General features: G+C 49.5%; 6 protein-coding genes across 6 annotated transcripts; all 6 read left to right on the forward strand.

Moving 5' to 3' along the window:
• Positions 1-602: 602 nt before the first annotated feature.
• Positions 603-2,665, forward strand: LCP9604111_5454 (putative chromatin assembly factor 1 subunit A; the record flags this gene model as incomplete). The annotated part of the gene is made up of 3 exons (XM_039073266.1): positions 603-1,328; positions 1,385-2,499; positions 2,566-2,665. The coding sequence occupies 3 exons, from the start codon at positions 603-605 to the stop codon at positions 2,663-2,665; spliced, it is 1,941 nt and encodes a 646-aa protein (XP_038928416.1).
• Positions 2,666-3,491: 826 nt separating this feature from the next.
• Positions 3,492-8,421, forward strand: LCP9604111_5455 (uncharacterized protein; the record flags this gene model as incomplete). The annotated part of the gene is made up of 4 exons (XM_039073267.1): positions 3,492-3,540; positions 3,659-5,034; positions 5,100-5,209; positions 5,262-8,421. 4 exons carry the CDS (start codon positions 3,492-3,494, stop codon positions 8,419-8,421), a joined length of 4,695 nt encoding a protein of 1,564 aa, XP_038928417.1.
• An 888-nt stretch (positions 8,422-9,309) lies between these two features.
• Positions 9,310-10,342, forward strand: LCP9604111_5456 (PP1-complex regulatory subunit GLC8; the record flags this gene model as incomplete). Its single annotated transcript, XM_039073268.1, has 3 exons — positions 9,310-9,376; positions 9,461-10,172; positions 10,234-10,342. 3 exons carry the CDS (start codon positions 9,310-9,312, stop codon positions 10,340-10,342), a joined length of 888 nt encoding a protein of 295 aa, XP_038928418.1.
• Positions 10,343-11,163: 821 nt separating this feature from the next.
• On the forward strand, positions 11,164-12,845 carry LCP9604111_5457 (uncharacterized protein; the record flags this gene model as incomplete). Its single annotated transcript, XM_039073269.1, has 5 exons — positions 11,164-11,275; positions 11,343-11,588; positions 11,640-12,461; positions 12,514-12,687; positions 12,736-12,845. 5 exons carry the CDS (start codon positions 11,164-11,166, stop codon positions 12,843-12,845), a joined length of 1,464 nt encoding a protein of 487 aa, XP_038928419.1.
• Positions 12,846-14,676: 1,831 nt separating this feature from the next.
• Positions 14,677-15,978, forward strand: sfh5 (CRAL/TRIO domain protein; the record flags this gene model as incomplete). Its single annotated transcript, XM_039073270.1, has 2 exons — positions 14,677-15,314; positions 15,372-15,978. 2 exons carry the CDS (start codon positions 14,677-14,679, stop codon positions 15,976-15,978), a joined length of 1,245 nt encoding a protein of 414 aa, XP_038928420.1.
• Positions 15,979-16,531: 553 nt separating this feature from the next.
• On the forward strand, positions 16,532-17,968 carry LCP9604111_5459 (TATA-binding protein-associated factor TAF6; the record flags this gene model as incomplete). The annotated part of the gene is made up of 3 exons (XM_039073271.1): positions 16,532-16,901; positions 16,958-17,376; positions 17,429-17,968. 3 exons carry the CDS (start codon positions 16,532-16,534, stop codon positions 17,966-17,968), a joined length of 1,329 nt encoding a protein of 442 aa, XP_038928421.1.
• Positions 17,969-18,493: the final 525 nt, after the last annotated feature.

The following is an 18,493-nucleotide window of genomic DNA, read 5'->3' on the forward strand; positions in this document are numbered from 1 at the left end:
CTTGCATTTGGGATAACTTGTGTGGAGTGGTATGGGCTTTTGTTGTAGCTTCTTGCATAGGATAGAGCAAGGTAATTAAACCACGACAGTAACAGAAAGACATACGCAACTTGAAAATATTGAAAATATTGAAAAACACACAACATCATACTCATTCCATATTGACCTTGGGAGTCCACAATGATGCCATAAATTGTACAGCATACTGAAAACCCCCACATAAAACGGCGCCCATCGGGCACTTGGGCACTCGGCCCTGCCCCAGCCCTGGAGGTGGGCACATATATTGGTTACATAAGCACACACGTGCTTATCGGTCGCGAGCGCGAAACGATTAACGCGTCCCAGTGTTGGCCCATCTACTCCGTACTCCATATGTTCATCAAACAGCGAAGTCGATATTCTGAGATTGAAGACCAATTGTCTTTTGTCTGTCCCTTCAAGTCGCGCTTTCCCCTGATTGGCACGACCTAAACCACTCATGAACTGAAGTCGCGATCTATCACACGACAGTCTGTCCCCATCGCCCCTTCCTCACCTACCTACGCTCCTGAGACTTCGGATTCCTACATAACCAACTCTTTCCATCTATTCTCGTATCAATGGTACCCAAGACATCTCTATCGCCGATGCAGTCGGTCCGGTCCTTTCCCGCACCACCTTCACCTTCATCCGGTCCCCGAAAACGCTCAATTCACGAGGTTGATGATGCCGATATACCCTCGCCAAATGCGAAGCGACCATTGACTGATTTCGACGGCGGAAATCAAGAAAATCGCGATCCATCTCTTGCCTCCCAGCCTGCCAACACTACTTCCCCGCAAGTTCAGATCAAGCGTAATCTTCCACCTCCCCCCTCGGTCGAAATCGTGATGAGAAGGACCATACATAAACAAAATGAAGATGGTGCTGGGGAATCAACATCCCCAGGCACCAATACTGCTTCTAATCCTGAGCTTGGTACGCCGGCCTCTAAGAAACGCAAGGTAGTATCTGCTGGCACAGATTCCAAGCAACAAGAAAAGGAAGCCAAAGAGCGCCAGAAGGCCGAGGAGAAGGCGGAAAGAGAGGAAGAGAAGGCGAAGAAAGAAGAGGAGAAAGCCAAGAGAGAAGAAGAGAGGCGCCTGAAGGCAGAGGAGAAAAAGAAGCGCGACGCTGAGCGTGATGAAGAGAAACGACACAGAGAGGAAGAAAAGCGCAAGAAAGATGTCCAACGTGAAGAAGAGCGCAAGCAGCGCGACGAAAAGAAGAAAGCAAAAGAAGATGAAAGGGCTGCCAGGGAAGCAGAGAAACGTAAAAAGGACGAGGAGAAGGAGAAGAAGACCCGAGTAAGTGGCATTGACAATTGGTTTAGCAGCAAGCTTCCCATATACTAACCAATCAGTCACAAATGAAACTGAACTCTTTCTTCACCAAACCATCGGTACCTTCGGCCTCATCAGGACTTGTATTCACGGCTCCTTCGCCTAAGAAGGCATCTACTCCCGTCGATTCCTCTTGCGAAACTCGTGGCGCGCAGTCTGACTATGAGCGAGAGTTTCCTGCCTTCTTTTTACAATCGCATACAGTTGTGGCACCCCCTCATCGGTTCGAGCGTGACACCGAAGCCCTCAATCACGTACACGAAACGATCGATTCATGTCTACGCAACGAAATCCACACCCAAACACATCCATTCCGTCCCACGGAAGTCTTCCAGATAATTCCTTTCCGTCGCGGGCGTCAGCCAACGACCTCTGTCAGAGACATACTATTACAGCTACAAAGGTCTGACGAAACTCAGCCTACTCAAAATCAGAGCATAATGCCAACTTCGAGGCCACAAGAACTTCTACGTAAGGTCACGATGAAGTCTCTCAAGTTTGGCGAGGACATCCGCCCTCCCTATCAAGGAACTTATACCCGTCGCGTGTCCGAGTTATCCGCGAGAAGACTTGCGCGAAATCCTTATCATCGAGGGCTGCCGGATACTGATTATGATTATGATTCCGAGGCGGAATGGGAAGAACCCGAAGAAGGTGAAGAGCTGGACTCTGAAGAAGAAGATGAAGGCAGTGAAGAGGGCGAAGATGATCTCGAAGGCTTCCTAGATGACGAGGATGATGCCCTTGCCGAGGGCAAACGTCGTCTTATTGTTGGTGATCTAGAGCCTGTCTCTACTGGAATCAAGTGGGCGGCCAATGGAGTCGAGCCTGAAATGGAGGCCTATCGGATAGAGACTATATCCGATGGGGTCAAGTTCCCCATCGACCCCTTCTCGACTGCATATTGGGAAAGAGCAAAGCCCGTGGATCAAGTACTTGGGAAAGCGCGACCCGCGACAGCCCTAGACGGCTTCCTTGTTCCTGCAGTCCCAGGGGCAGTGGCGACGGGCAGTGCTTTACCTCCCACATCGAAAGCGAAACGGCCATTCCCGCCAGACCAACTTGCAGAGTTCAAGGAAGCTGTTGAAGGCAGCGATCTCAGTAAGATTGGGTTGGTCGAGATTTTGAAGAAACGGTTAGTCCTATCATCTCCGCTAAGTTCCGCTTCTATTAGAGCATATACTGATCCAGGTGTATCTAGATTCCCTAAGGTGTCCAAAGATACACTTAAAGCTACCCTGAACCAGGTTGCTGCTCGTGTCGGACAAAAAGAAGTGGACAAGAAATGGGTTTGTCGGTGAGAGTATGCTGAATTACCTACACGAGTACCTACGAACGGAGTTTGGATGTACCTAAGCATTTGTAATGTCACCATGAACGATTCACCTATCATGATCCAACAGTTTTGCTTTTTTTATTTATTTTAGGAGTCGGGGTATCCCGGGTTAGCTGCATGAAATCAATGCCGGTTGTGCGTGTCGTAGGACGATGTATATAAGCCAGGATGATACCCTTGCATGTGCGCATGTTGCCACTCTATGACATCTCGTATTTCTCGCCTTTTAGGCCTCAGTGGGTGATTTAATAGGCTCTCCGATCCCTATTTAGTATGTCGCACATATGTGTAAAATAGGCCTTTAGGATACGTAAGAGCAGAAAGTACACGTCTATAAAATCCGAGGGGCGCATGAGGGGCGCATGGACACCTCATTCCCTGCACTGCCAACGCATCGTCTCGTTGTACTCGGTACCTGGCCCTTTAACCCTGCTAGCGTCGTTCTTATAAGTCGTTTCTACTTGGCTTTTGGCACTTTTGTAGTCTGCAACTGTCCGTTTCGAGGATTCCTTTTTTCTATTCAGAATCCCGGCCTTTTTTTTCTGGTTTTATACTCCGGGTTTCCATTAGTTACCTATTTTTACTTGGATTTGAAAACAAACCCTTCTTCCCTCCTTATTTTTTTTCCCTTTTCCTCTTCCCCCGCCTTTTCTTCCCACACAGTCATCCTGGAAACCACCTGTTCCGCCGATCGAGTGCAGTGTCACTCTGAGCACCTGAGTTTCATTTCAGAATGCGATAGGGATCCGTCGGCTAGGGGGGGTTTGCGACTGTCTGTCGCTAATGGCAAGATGGTAGAACACCAAGAGGATCATTCGTCCTCTTTGCATTCTACAACCAGTACGTCATTATGTTTTTGCGCATTTTCTCCCTTATATGGGGCTGGGACGCTGAAAGAGGGGCGCTCCTATCTTTATACCCCCTTATTGTGATTGCAGCCCAATCTGACCAGCTCCAGCCGAGCAAATACCTACTTTCCCCAAGGTTAATACACCATGTCCCTTGTCGTATCGGGCGCAAGATCCCGCATCTGTGCCTTTACCTCCTTCACCTCCGGGATCGCCAGTCATGTCGCCCACATTCGTCAAATCTCCGTTGAACGTGGGGCCAGGTGAGTTGGGTGGCTCGGGCCGTGCCAGTGCCACGGTAGTGGCCGCTCCTTCCAATGGACACAATCCCATACCCGCGATGGCTTCTATCATACCTGTACCCGTGGAAGATGTCCCTCAGATTTCATTCGAAGATTTTGCCACTCGCTACCACCAGAACCAGCGCAAGCAGGCCCAAAGGAAGCGACTGGAGAAGCGCCTGCGTGCCACCAAAGTGTCCATTGGCGTCTCTGCGCGTATGGTTCGTGTCGGGCTGACTGCACAGCGAGGTCTCGTCGAAGCCCTCCGCCATGATGACAAAGCCAGTTTTGTTGCTCTCTACCATACACTCCAAGACCTCCAGGAATCATGCTCTGCACCGGCTCCCAACGATGGCCAGACCGAAGACTCCATGGACGGGGAGCCATCCTTGGGAACTGACATTGGCCGTTTCCCGGATTTCCTTCATCAGCTGAGCCCTCAGTCTCGGACGGACTTCCTGGAAATTTTGCGGCTGGTCCGCTCTGATCCCCAGTTTTTGGTCGACCGGTTGCAAAGCCTGTCGTCGTCCCAATTGGCTGCTTTTACTTCTCCTGCCACTGCTTTGGATACCAATGATCCTGCGTTTCCTTCCACCTCCCGGGCCCGGGCCCAGTCTTTCTTGAACAAGAGCCAGACTCAGTCCACTGCCTTCAAGGACCACGCTTATGCCTTTGAGAGGACTGACCCATTATCTGTACTTCTTTTTAACGTTTTTGCCGCTCCCTTGGACCCAGGGACGTCTGAAGCCCGCTTGCGTATGGAAGTGTGGTCGTCCGTCTGCGCTCAACTAATGTCCAACGGAAGTAGTAGATACTATCCTCTGATCGGCCAGATCCTTTCTTCCTGGACCACCGACAGCACTTGGAAAGCCCGCTCCAAGTTTGAACTCTACCTGATGGACATTTTACAAACCGGTGCTTTTCTCCTAGAGCCCATAGCCACTCCACCCGGACTGGATTTTGCCATGGATTCCCTGGACCCCATGCGCACGGATGTTGCAGAGGAATTCTTTGCTTCCGCTGTGGATGGCTTGTTCTCTGTACTTGATGACCCGGACGGCGGCTTTCCTCACGCCGTGCTGCAGTTTGCAAGAGCCGTTTTGCGGAAGCTGAATAACCCCGAGACCCGCAGGCGCTTCCTGGAGTTTTTGTTTCTCCAATGGTTCTTTTCCAAGTTCCTCTATCGCGCATTGACCTATCCTGAGGTATATAAGCCTCTAGCCCTTGGTGAACTTGCGAAACTGACTCCAATTTGTTATTGCTTTGATAGACCCACGGTCTTCTCTTAGATTTCCATATCAGAAAGGATGCCCGCGAGAAATTGCTGAACCAGGTTGGACACCGTGCCTACGCTCAAGTCTTTGCTGTTATGCGTTCAATGTACGTCACCTGAATCCTCTGCCGATGCGACACTGTTGCTAATATATTCAAGGAATCATTTCTCACCCCCTCGTCCGATAATCAAGGACAGTATCGAGAACATGCTCTCTCGATTCCATGACGCGATGCCATCAAAGGTCTCGATTGATCCTTCTATTCCCTCTTCACAGGCACCACTTCGACGAAAGTCTTCTTCAACTTTCTTGATGATGTCTGCTTTAGATGTCCTCACACTCCTAGACACTCTCTTCCAACAGACGCCTTCTTCTTTGCATTCCTCCCCGGCATCTGCAGGAGTTAATTCTTGGCCATCCAGTCCACCATCTTTCAATCTTCGGCCAGACTCACTTACAGATTCTGGATTCGCTCGTTTCAAGCACGACACAAGTTCAAAACATACATCCAATATCGGTTCTATATTCTCTATGGAGACTCATTCTCTCTTCCCACCGGAAAATAGCCTGTCTGAAAAGGCCGCTCGCATTCGATTCGAACTAACCGACTTAGACCATCCCAATGAGCGGTTGAGCTTGGAGCATCCCTCCGATGAGCATTGGACTATCTTCTCAGTTGCAGCAGACGGCCATGGCTTAACATGGAGCCTTCTCCCTGATAGTAGATATGAAACGTCCAAGGGCCCGATTATCGAAAGTGAAGATGATACCCAGTCCACGACGCTAGGACTGGAGGAAAATCACGAAGCATTACAGACCGCGATCCTTCGACTTGTCCAAGAAAACCGCATTCAAGATGTGGGCGACTATGAATTCGTTTCACGGAATACTACGCAGCCGGCCGCCATGTCCTTGAAGCAGCGGTTCAACGAAGCGATGTTCTGCTGCCATCATGACTCTGATTTTGTTGGCGCACACTACTGGTGGAATGCTTCACAGCAGCTTGGGCAACGGGGAATACCTAGCTCATCGAGGTCGACAGACGATTCATGGATCTTGGGCCCGATGCATGAGAATTATAGTCGCTCGCTGATCCAATCACGAGCTGTCATTGAGCGTTGCGAGAGTGACTTTGTGTCTCTCGATCACAGTCTCTGCCGACTCCAGACTCAAGTCAAAGACCTGACGGCCACCTTTTGCAAGATCCGAGACAAGATGTGGTACATGAGCGACGTCAAGAACTCCATCAGATATGAGGAGGCTAAACACGTGGCTATGGCTTTGAAAGCGATGATCTACTCAGCCCGTCTCTTCAACCAGTACCCCGAAGAACAGCGTTCTCGTTACGGAACACGTTCTTTGGGTGGCTCTTTGTTCCAGAAACCCGAAGTACAAGTTATGAACATGATGAAGGCACCCAGTAGCCAGGGTGGACCGAATAAGCTGTCTGACGAGCAAGTCGAGCTGACCCAGAAATGGTTATCGCACAACGGCATCGACAATTTCTGCAAGGGAGAAGAAAGAATTCATCGATTCTGCTACGAGGTCCGAATGAGCATCAATAAACTAGTGGGTGAAACGATGACCGAGACACCGGTGTTATGGGCAAGTGAACTTTTCCAGACGGAACGCTCGAAATATGAAGGTTACTCTCGCACATTCCCAGGAATGTCCATGCCGAGCACTCCTCGGCCCTCAACGACCACAAGCGAGGACACAAACTCTGCTTCCCACTTCTACGGTGCCAATATACCTCTGCTCGATCCTACGTCTCGTCTTTCTCCGGATATCCCGTCATTGGGTCACAAGCCCTCTTTCCAAAGCATTATTTCCGATAAATGGAGGCCTCAGCGTGATTTGCCTTCAGTTGACATGTCTTCTCTCGGAGGCTCACCAGGCCGTGCTGCTTCGACATCTACCGGTGACACCTACAGTACATTCTGGTCTGCACCTCAGAAGCACCCTATGTATGCCGCAAGCGCGTCGAGCGTGTACTCGCGGCCACCATCTATGTTCAGTGAGACGGCAACCCGTCAGCCCCGTCGTGTCGAACGCAAACCGCATGGGAAGACGGTGTTCATGGATGACTTGAGACAGACACTAACTAGTCTCCTCTTGAGCGATCTGGGCTCTCCGGTATGGAGCTGCGGTAGTGAGACTGACGCCTGGTTCACCAATGCGCTGAACCAGAAACGCATTCAGGTGGAAATGCGCCGACGAGCTGCTGTCCAGAAATTCTACGTCGATTATGACGAGCGCTCTCAGCATCTTGGTCAGCAACGTGGTTCACTGAAAGGTCGCCGGAGCAGGTCTATGGGTAACCTTCGTGAATCCCAACACAAAGCTCCTCGTGTGGAGCCCTCGTCGCAGCTACCGCAGACATTTATGGAATCGGACGGACAGTCGGCATTTTCATACAAGGCGGTCTTCCGCCGGCTGATTGAAGTGTTCTCGCGTCATGGAAATCCCTTTGTGAAGCTCAACGCGTTGCGGGACTTGCGTTCCTTGGTGGTTGCGTCGCTCATTTCGCCCCAAGATGCCAATTGCCCTACTGATATCAACTCTTCCCCGGGCGAAGGTGAGAGGATGAGGAGCAGTCCGCAACTTCATCGGGCCACTCGCCACAGTTTCTCAGAGGTGCGGCCCAACAACCTACCACAGATGGACCCATTGCTTCCTTCCTCTCCTCCCGAGTCTGTCACATGTGGCTCCCGACGGTCTGACTACTCTACTCCGTCCGAAGCACAAATTGTAGCAGCTTTGCGGGATCTCATCCTAGAAATGAAGCCGAAGACCCTTTTCAGGGACCTACAGTTTATCTCCGCGTTCGTCCCAGGAGATCAGCTAAACAAGACGGATTGCGGGACAGCATTCCTCCAATTCGGTCTGGCCGCACTGAGCCTCAAAGAAGAGATCTGCCACAGCATGGTTGAAATCGCCGACCGAATCGTCTTCCAAGAGCTCTCCCGTCGTCATACCCCTTTCGCCTCCGACTTCCAATCCCGCCCTGGCCATGCTATCCAAGACGCAGCGGGAATGTGGATCATCACTGCCAAAGAAGGCAACCCAGTCGCACAACGCGAACTTGCAATCCTTTATCTGACCCACCCGGAGCTTCTCCCACGCGTAACACTCCCTCTGACCCTCCCCCGAGATACCTTCAAGGCGGAGATGATGTATCGACGGGACAAAGACTCTAAATCGGATCCGCAGAGTATGTGTCTGGCGCTGCACTGGATGCAGCTGTCGGCCAGTGGTGGTGATACTCTTGCTCGGAACCGACTTCGTGAGCGTGAGGAGTTTGACTCAATCGCATGAGAGGCTTTCTGGCCTGTCTTTTCTCGTTTTGTTGTGTCTTTTTTCTTCTCTCATTCTTTCTCTTCGCTGGTTCGATTTTATTTTTCCCCTTTTCTCTCTCACTCTCTCTTTGACTTTCTTTCCTTTCTTATCTTTACATCGCGTCGATGCATATATATCCATATACCCCTGTTCGGGCGATCTAGTTGGGTTTTTTTAACATTCGTGGACTTTGAGACTCTTGCCTCGGATTTCCGTCTGCGCTTGGCTCTGGAACATGACTGGCGTTCTTCAATACATCGGAAGACTAGGCGGTTTGCTGTCTTAATCTCAGTTTAATGTTATATTTCCTTTCCTGTCTATTTACCAGTAATGTTCGTATCCTTTCATGCTAGCTTTTGAAGATCAGGACGAAAGCGTCACTGACAGTTTGGCCAGTTTTCAAGGCTGTCGTATAGCATTAAGGAGGAGGTTGCCTGGACAACCTCACAATATCATGTTCAACCTCCCATAGTTATCTCCCATCTAAACGTTAGCTAAGCTGGATGCATCGGGTAGATGATCGGGCCGACGTCATCGAGTGGATTTGCACCCCCACCAACTTGACCTTATACATCTTCTTCTTCTTTCCTTTGCTACTCGTGACTAGTGACTACTGTGAGTTGACTCTTATCTATCTGAGTCAGGCTCATTTGATTCATCCGTTTTTCCCCGTATCAGATCAGGCGGTGCTCAGCCTCTTTTTTTTCCCGCACGGATTGCAAAATTTGAAGCCTGTGATATAATCAAAATAAAACAGGCCACATCCTTTTGATTCCCCTATTCCCCACCCCTGGAAATCAGTCTTCTTATTACCTCGTCCACTTGCAAATCGGGCGACACTCGGTCTTTCCTAACTACCATCCCACCATGACTACCGCACCACACATGCCGGGCAAGGCGCACAGCTCCGATGATGTGCACCAGCGGCCAAGAGGTAAGTCCAAACTACATCAGCACCAGATGGTGACCGACAGCAACGAGAGGATCTGACCGGTGCATTCTTGCGCCAACTCAACAGGCATCCTCAAGAACTCCAACCCATTCCAAACCGCCTCCGCTCCGATGGCACCCACCGCTCCACCCTCGGTTCTAACCATATCTGAGCCCGAGGAGACCAAGGACATCACCATCCTCAACACCCTGCAGAACGCAGGCCGGCGATCCTCGTCCACCCGCCCAGGGTCTCAGTCGCGCCGACAGTCATCAGCCAGCGCCCATGACGACACCGAGCCCCGCCTAAAGTGGGATGAAGCGAACCTGTACCTCACCGAGCAGGAGAAGACAGCGAAGATGAAGATCGACGAACCGAAGACTCCTTACGCCCCCCACTACGACCCCAGCGAAGACGAGGAGCAGATGCGCCTCGACGATGCAAAGCAACGCCTCATCGATGCGCAGGGCCTCCTCGTCGACGAGCTGGACAAGTCGACCAAACCCCGGAAAGCTGTGGCAGAAGATGAAATCCCCGACCTGGAGCTCGGTGAGCCCGAGGAAAACCTAGAGGATATTGCTATGAACGATGACGCTCGTGTCTTCCGTGACCGTAGCATGAGTATGGACTCGCACAAGAGCGAGAAGCATGTTCAGGTCGGCGGGGAAGATGCAAATGGCGCCGAGGCGCCTGAGCATGATCCGCTCTTGACGACTGAAGAGGCCCGCGCACGGCACGCTCATTTCGAGCAGCAGCGGAGGAGGCACTATGAGATGAGGAATATCAAGGAGCTACTTGCGTATGTTGATCCCGGTGCTGCACTGATATCTCGATTTTGAAAGCTGACTTGAGACATCTAGCCATCCCGAGGATTTGGACGAGGAAATGGAAGACAACGACGGATCGGAGACTGGTTCCCCGTCGTCTATGCCTCAAATTCCTGAACGGTTCCGTACCAACGGAAAATAGAGATGGCGCCCCCTTGTTTTTTTCCTGATCTTTCCATGTGCTTTCGTATATTTGGGTCTAGCTTTTCTCCTACAGCGGGGTGGCCTTAGGTGATTTCAGATTGCCCTCGCGCTAGTCTCTCCAGTTTTTTTTTTGAATTCTGTGTTCTGTTTTTCTGTGTATATTCCCCCAGTGTTATCGCCCTTTGCCGGGATCTTTATTCTTGCTCGCGTTTAGTCTGGGTTTCCACTTCGCAAACTATCTCTTCGCTCTAGACCGAGGTATATCCATTTGTGGCCCTTTGATCCAGGTAAATGAATACATGATTTGCCTTGCCGAGACAGATATAGCATTTAAACATCATAGCATCGTCGCTTCTTGTCTAATTAAGCTCTGATGATCTGGAGATCGTCCCTGGGCTTGTCCTACATGGATATAAAGGCGAAAACAAGTATATTTGTGTTACTAGACACCCTATGGTCTTTATAATACTACCAACCAACACCTGTAATTTAAGAATGGCCCACATCATGATCGACATTCAGCTGAGATTCTACAGCCACTGGGCATCAATGCGCGTCGAAGACAGGTTCACATTGGTCGGAATAAGGAAAAGCAATCATAACATTCGATCTGCAGCCAGGGGATGAAAATACGGAGAGCTGGTATCTCATTAGTCCCTTGAATTTAGGAAAATATAGGCGATGTGCCTCCCAAGCCATCTACTTTTGGTCCATGTATATATTTCGCATGAACCTCTTCGCTCAGTCCTAATTTTTTCATCTCCTGCTTTGTTTTCTTGATAAATCAATCCAGAATAGCGATAAACCAGGCCTTGAAAAATGCATCCTTTACCGGTCCCTAAGAAACATGTTTCATGGCAAACATGGGGATATCACTGGCGCTCGTCCGATACGTTTATTCTCAGCAGCATGTCCATGGCACTGTTCACAGGTTCGTGCCTTGAACGATTACATCGAAGACGTTGGATCGTATCTTATGACTGAAATTGCTTCTTTAGATGAGATGCTCTTCGCCTTCATGGTCCCATTACTCCCTTACATCTTCGAGAACCGCTTAGAGCTAGACACGTCCCTCACCCAGCGATTGACCTCCCTATTTCTAGTTGAAGGAGCGTTGATATCTATCATCTCGAGTCCGTTTGTCGGGAATATAGCCGACCGGGCCAGCTCCAAGAAGGTCCTACTACTGGTGTTGCTGGTACTGACGCTGATCAGCGTATTATGTCTATCGATCACCACATCATGTAAGTTTTTTGTTAGAATCGCACTATCACCCTATTGCTAAATGAGCCCAGTGACCTGGCTTTTGATCGGTCGCTTCTTCCAATGCATTGTCAGCAACGCATTATTCATCGTCGGCATGGCCACAATGACCGAGAACATCGGATCAGAACATATGGGCAAGATAGCAGGCTTGAGCACGACCATAGTAGCAGCCGGTACATGTTCCGGTCCCGTCATTGCCGGGTTTCTCTTCGGAATCGGAGGATACTGGACAGCGTGGGCGGGCGCGGCTCTGTTCCTCGTCGTGGATATCATTATGCGTCTGCTCATGATTGAAAAACCACAGAAACGCCGCGAGACCGCTTGTCAAGATCGAAATAGCAGCGAATCCCTATGCGCCGAGGAGCAGACACCCTCGTCGGAAACAGAACCGCTTCTCGATGCGGGTCAGTCGTCGAGTACAGAGGAAATTGGCGGTTGGAGCTTCTACGTCTGTCTTTTCCGTCAGCGTCGCTTTACGGCGGGGGTTACTTGCTATTTTGTCTTTGCGTTGTTTATCGCCTGCTTTGAGTCGACGATTGCCATGCATGTCCGGTATGCTTTTGGCTGGGGCGTTTTCCCGGTCGGGCTTTTGTTCGCGTCTATACAAGGACCGGGGATGGTCTTGGCTCCTCTTGTTGGGTACTTGAAAGACCGTGTGGGATCGAGGGTGCCTACTACTATTGGGTTTCTCTCTGTTGCGCCTTTCCTGTGGTTTCTTGGAGTCGCTGGTGATGAGCGCTTTCCGTGGGCTACGTTGGGAACAAGGGGTAAGATTATTTATGCCGTCTGTACGACTATGATTGGGTGCTTTATGTGCTTGCTTATGGGTGTTGGGACGATGGAAGCTACTGGTAAGTTGGGGTGTCATTTCTAGAGACTGGAATGCTGATTTGTTCTTTGCAGCAACCGTCGATGAGTTGGAGGATTTACATCCTGGCGTATTCGGTCCCTACGGAGGGTACTCTCGTGCTATTTCAATCACGAACATGAGTTGGATGTCCGGTCTACTAGTCGGACCCATCTTGGCTGGGTTTATGGTCGAAAGATTTGGGTATTTTGAGCTGCAGTGTGTACTTGGTAAGTGATGTGTGTCGGCGGCTTGCTTCCCATTCTAACAATATATAGTGGTTATTTCCTTGCTGGCTAGCGCCAACGCTGCCTTTTACCTCCGTCCAACCAGTCCCCGGAAAGGAGAGTGTAATACTAGTGAATTTGGGACCGACGAAGAACTCTAATTGCTAGACGTCTAAGAGAATAGAATTTATGGCAATAATGTTGATTCGGCTTGTCAGCTTGTGTGGGGGACGCGGTCAATGTGTGTAAGAACACAGCTGTCAAAAATATGCATCAGAGACAACTTGTAATAATTGAACACGACATTATCATCGTTGGCATCTGCACCTTGCCAATCCCTTACCTGCTTTGCCAATGTGCTTGCGCGTATGTAGGTTGAGAGTTTCGGTCACATCTGCATGTGTCCGTTTCCGAATGTGGCTTGGCTGAAGCTGACTGTATTTGGCTTTATCCTTTGTACGGAGTTAATCTGCGTGGTAATTTAGTTTAAGTGTAATATTCAATTAGCATCTTCTAATGCAATCTTGTTAGGAGGTTACACGCAGAGATGTTAGATGCATGGTGCAATGTGAGGTTGGTATTTTATTAAACGGTCGAAGAAGCTGAATATTAACTACTACTAGAGACTATTTATGAGGTCTGACAGATATTTTGAATATTATATTCTATTGTTACCTATTGAGAAACACTGCTTTCACATTTCTAACCACTGTATAAGAAGCCATTCCATATCAGCCAGGGTGATTGTTGGCTGGCGCAATGGTTCGAGACCTCTAGTACCTACTAGGGAAACCCCACAATTCCAAGAGATCCCCCCTTAAGCTCCTTGAACATTCCTAGGATCGGCCTTCCGAAAAATTGACAAGGTGTGATCTCGAGGTTGTGGGCGACCTCCACGTTAGGATGATCTTCCATCTTACTTTGGTGATCACCTACATCACTAACCCAACAATAAAGCAATAATCCCGAGGGTATCAAAGGCCTAGATGCCTCGGGTAACAGAGTACGGAGTATATATCAGGGGTTACACCTGGTCAATGCTCCGGGGTGTCTTAACCCTACGGAGAGGTCAGGTGCAACCTCGGTGATCGTGGCGATCAAGGGAGAAGAATGGTAGCAGGGTATGCAGCTACCAGCTCTATTAATTCTGGCTATTTGCACTGAACTTGATGGTAAATACATTGCATGATGCAGGACTTAGATAACTATCTGCTTCTCAATAAGTAGCTCTTTAAATCTGGGCAAGATTGCCTTCATATCGTACATGTTCTCAAACTTCCCTCATAGACGGTGGATGCTAAATGTCTAATTATTCTTATCCCTCTGGTTACAATATCAATAAGAGAAAAACTATCTTTAGGAAGGGCCTATGAGATTCACATAATTTCCATCCGATATATAGAAACCGCTTCGGACAATGGCTCAGATATCCGGCATATGTATATCGACATATTTTCAAAGTTATAGAGGCTCGGATCTTGATAGTTGTCCACTCAGAATGTACTCATGAAATGTGCTGCGCATATAATACTATCTTATATACCTAGGCATTTGCGGTAAATCCTAAAGAAGCATTTGGCTGGTAGAAACACATATACTAGTATAATGTACCAGGGTCCGTAGGATACATGAAACATATATTAATGCTATAACAATTATTGAAGCTATTGAAAGTTGCGACCTGTGCAAGATATCTAAAATTAGAAGTGTGAGTGTGTACTCCGTAGAGATTAACCCAACCAAGTGCAACATTGATATTCACACGTTTAAAAAAATGTTAACAAACAGAAACATAGGAAATGTACGGAGTAGAAAAACAAAAATAGATTCAAGGTGGATGTGATACGTCGATCATGAAACAACATAATAACTGACAGGTGGTGGGGATTGATTAGTGGCCTGATTATTGACAAGGCAACTGCACCCCCTGCGGAATCAAAACCCCCTATTTCTTCTAACCTCAACACACCCTCAATTTCAATCCTATCAATCATGCCGGACACCGCTGATCAGAATGCGCCCGTTGCGCCTGTTGCGCCCGTTGCGACCGCTGTGCCTGAAGAAGCCGTCAATAAGCCCGTGGAAACTCCCGCGACTGCTGCCGAAAACACCGAACAGACTGCAGCCAAAGATGTAACTGCCAGTGCTCCAGTCAAGGAGGAATTCGCTGCAAATGATGCGACTGTCGCTGCCACTGGCACTGCAGAGCCCGAAGCCGCAAAGCCTGAAGAACCCAAGGTTGAGCAACCAGCCTACCTGAGCAAGAACCCGGCCTTGGGTGAATTGTTCAATCGCCTGCCAACCATCCTCGAAAGCACCGGCCACACTGAGATGTGGGGAGTAGAACTCAAGGATAGCAATGATGTCCCCACCGTCAACGTGTTGATCAAGTTCCTGCGCGCAAACGAAGGCAATGCCAAAGCTGCTGAGACCCAGCTCAGCAAGGCACTCAAGTGGCGCAAGGAGGTGAACCCGCTGGCATTAGCGGAGTCCGCGAAATACAGCGCGACCAAGTTCGGCGGTTTGGGATACCTGACTACCTACGAGGAGAACGGACGGCCCTTGGTGTTTACTTGGAATATCTACGGCGCTGTGAAGGATATCAGTGCGACATTCTCGGATACCGATGAGTAAGAACCCATCATGGAACGCCATTTACAATTGCAATCAATGCTAACTGCGTATAGATTCGTCCAATGGCGTGCCGCTCTCATGGAACTTGCTGTGCAGGACCTGAAGATGAAGGATGCCACTGAGGTCATCGAGTACGACGGCGAGGATCCCTACCAGATGATCCAAGTGCACGATTACTTAAATGTCAAGTTCTTCCGTATGGATCCATCTGTCCGTGCCGCAACGAAGAAGGTCATTGAAGTGTTCGCTACGGCATACCCAGAGCTCCTGAGTGAGAAGTTCTTCGTCAATGTGCCTGCTATCATGGGCTGGATGTTCACTGCCATGAAGTTTATCCTGAGCCGCAATACTACGCGCAAGTTCCACCCGATCACAAACGGCGCCAACCTGGCTCGGGAATTCCCTGCTTCAATTGCCGAACAGATCCCCAAAGTCTATGGTGGCAAGGGTCCGGAGCTGAAGGAGAATGCTAGGTTCATCCCACTGATCGAGGACAAGGAAGAGGAGACAAAGTGCAAGGGCAAGTCTGCCGAGAAGTCTGCCGAGGAGCCTACTGTTGCTGAGCCCACCAAGGAGGAGACTGCTAAGGAGCCTGCCACAGCAGATGTTCCCAAGGCCGAGTCTCTGAAGGAAGAAGCTGTGAAGGATGGAGCCCAGTAGTTCAAATTGGCTGGTGCTGTCTGTTATGATACCCGGAGGAGCAGTGAATAACACTCCCCGCTCTTGTGTACCTGGTTTCGGGTCATTTGTGTGCTCTCTCAAGATGCACTGTATTGTTAATACCTTATGGCTAGCCATACCTAATACTATTATTATCTCTTTATCACAATGAAGATTGATTGATGTCTTCATGAAGCGAAAGCAGCCTAATGTAGGCTTGGCTGTACGGTAGCTTATACGGCTGACTTTGGAACCACTCGCGCAACTCTTATCGACAAGCTTTCATCTTCCTTCATTCACTGTATTACTTCTGTCCATTGAAATCTGCTGCGTCTTATCCACCATTTAGATACAATACTGACTCAATAGCAAGGCCTGTTATTGTCTAGTCTGTGGATCCGCTGGCGGTGGCCTCAGAATGCGACTCGCTTCCTAAACCTCATCTGCCCCCTCCCTTCACCTCACTTTTCGCGATAGCACCATTATTATCTAAACCCGAATTTATCTCGATCTTTTCCTCACACACATTCATTCCAGACCACGGCCTTCCATCATGTCTGTCTGGAACCCTGATAACATCCGCGATGTCGCCGAATCCGTCGGTATCCTCAACCTCAATAACGATGTGACCGAGAATCTCGCCCGGGACGTCGAATATCGAGTTGCGCAGGTCTTGGAGGAAGCACTGAAGTGTATGCGCCACTGTAAGCGAACGGTTCTTACCACTCAAGACATTGCGCTGGCATTGCGCAACCTGGACGTGGAGCCATTGTACGGCTACGACTCCACCCGTCCGTTGAAGTTCGGCGAAGCCTCTCTAGGACCTGGCCAACCGCTGTTCTACGTTGAGGATGAGGAGGTTGACTTTGAGAAGTTGATCAATGCGCCCCTGCCAAAGGTTCCCCGCGAAGTCTCCTTCACTGGTGAGTGAATACTCTTCCCTACTTATGTGCTGTACAGCCTCTAACGTCTACTCTAGCCCACTGGTTAGCTGTTGAAGGTGTGCAGCCGTCGATCCCCCAGAACCCGACCGCTGCCGATTCTCGTAACCTCGAATTGATCTCGAAGGGTCCGAACGCCAACTCCACACTGGCGGCAATCAGTGGCACAGGCGATGTGGCTGTCAAGCCACTGGTCAAGCATGTGCTTTCAAGGGAACTCCAGCTCTACTTTGAAAAGGTCTGCAGTGCTTTCTTGAACGAAACAAGCGAAGATTATCGCACCTCCGGGTATTCCAGCCTTCGCGAGGACCCAGGTCTGCACCAGCTGGTGCCATACTTTGTCCAATTCATTGCCGAGAAGGTTACGCATAGTCTCAAGAATGTTTTCGTTCTCACTCAGGTGATGCACATGGCCGAGGCGCTGGTTCAGAACAAGTCACTTTACGTAGACCCTTACGTGAGCAAACCTACTATCAGAGAAGAACATGATCAGACGCTAACCGCATCAGATCGCATCCCTCGTACCATCCATTCTTACCTGCCTCATCGGTCGACAGCTCGGCGGACCTGCGGATCTCGCAGAGTCATTCGCTCTGCGCGATATGGCCGCCTCTCTCCTCAGCCTAATCGCCAAAAAGTACTCCCACTCATCTCACATGCTCAAGCCTCGACTCGTGCGCTCCTGTCTCAAGACCTTCCTCGACCCTTCAAAGCCATTCGGTGCTCACTATGGTGCTGTCATCGGACTGCAATCTGTCGGCGGCTCTGAAGTAATCCGAGTGCTCGTCATTCCCAATTTGCACGAATATACTAAACTCCTCGGCGATGGATTGGACGATGCTGCTCGTCGGCCAGCTGCCGAGCGAGTTCTGAGTGCACTTGTGGCTGTGTTGGGCTCGCTGCGTAGTAGTCAACCGTTTTTGACCAATGGTCATACTGTCACAGACGACCTCCGCTCCAGACTAGTTGACAAAGTCGGTGATATCATTGCATCAAGAATCGTGGAGGCTGGTGAGGTGCAGCTAGCACATATCATTTTGGAATCATGAACTTTCGCATGGTATCTCTCGGGTGCTTTTGCGATGAGATCCCGATGATTGTTCGTACGACATGGCGTTATTTCGGGCGTTGGTTCAGGGATTATGGATACCTAGTAGACATATTCAGGATGTGGATGTGTTTCATTCTTAAATAATCACGTTGACACACACATTGATCAGTGTGTTTTATATGGTAACTCCATCCATGGATATCCTAGTGCATTCCCCTATTTGATATCTATCTCGACTTTTCTTCCCTCAGGAAACGAAGGGCTTTGCTTTTTGCACATGTGCTTACTCTCATGGGTCATAATTTTGTGGCGCTTGTCTGTTGTCATTCACATTGGTAGTGGCTTGCGTAGAATTCATATTGGTAGTGGCTTGCGTAGAATACGCATACATAGACGCTTGGGCCCCCCGTTATATGCTGAGTCATGCATAGCTTATGTAATGTCTTCAGGGACAAAGTTTATTTCTGCCTAGTCTCACCGCTCGTGTGAGAACCAGGGCCTCGCTTTGGCGTTTTCTTTCGTC

Source organism: Penicillium roqueforti (assembly GCF_015533775.1).
Source record: "Penicillium roqueforti strain LCP96 04111 chromosome Unknown scaffold_13, whole genome shotgun sequence".
Taxonomy (NCBI): domain Eukaryota; kingdom Fungi; phylum Ascomycota; class Eurotiomycetes; order Eurotiales; family Aspergillaceae; genus Penicillium; species Penicillium roqueforti.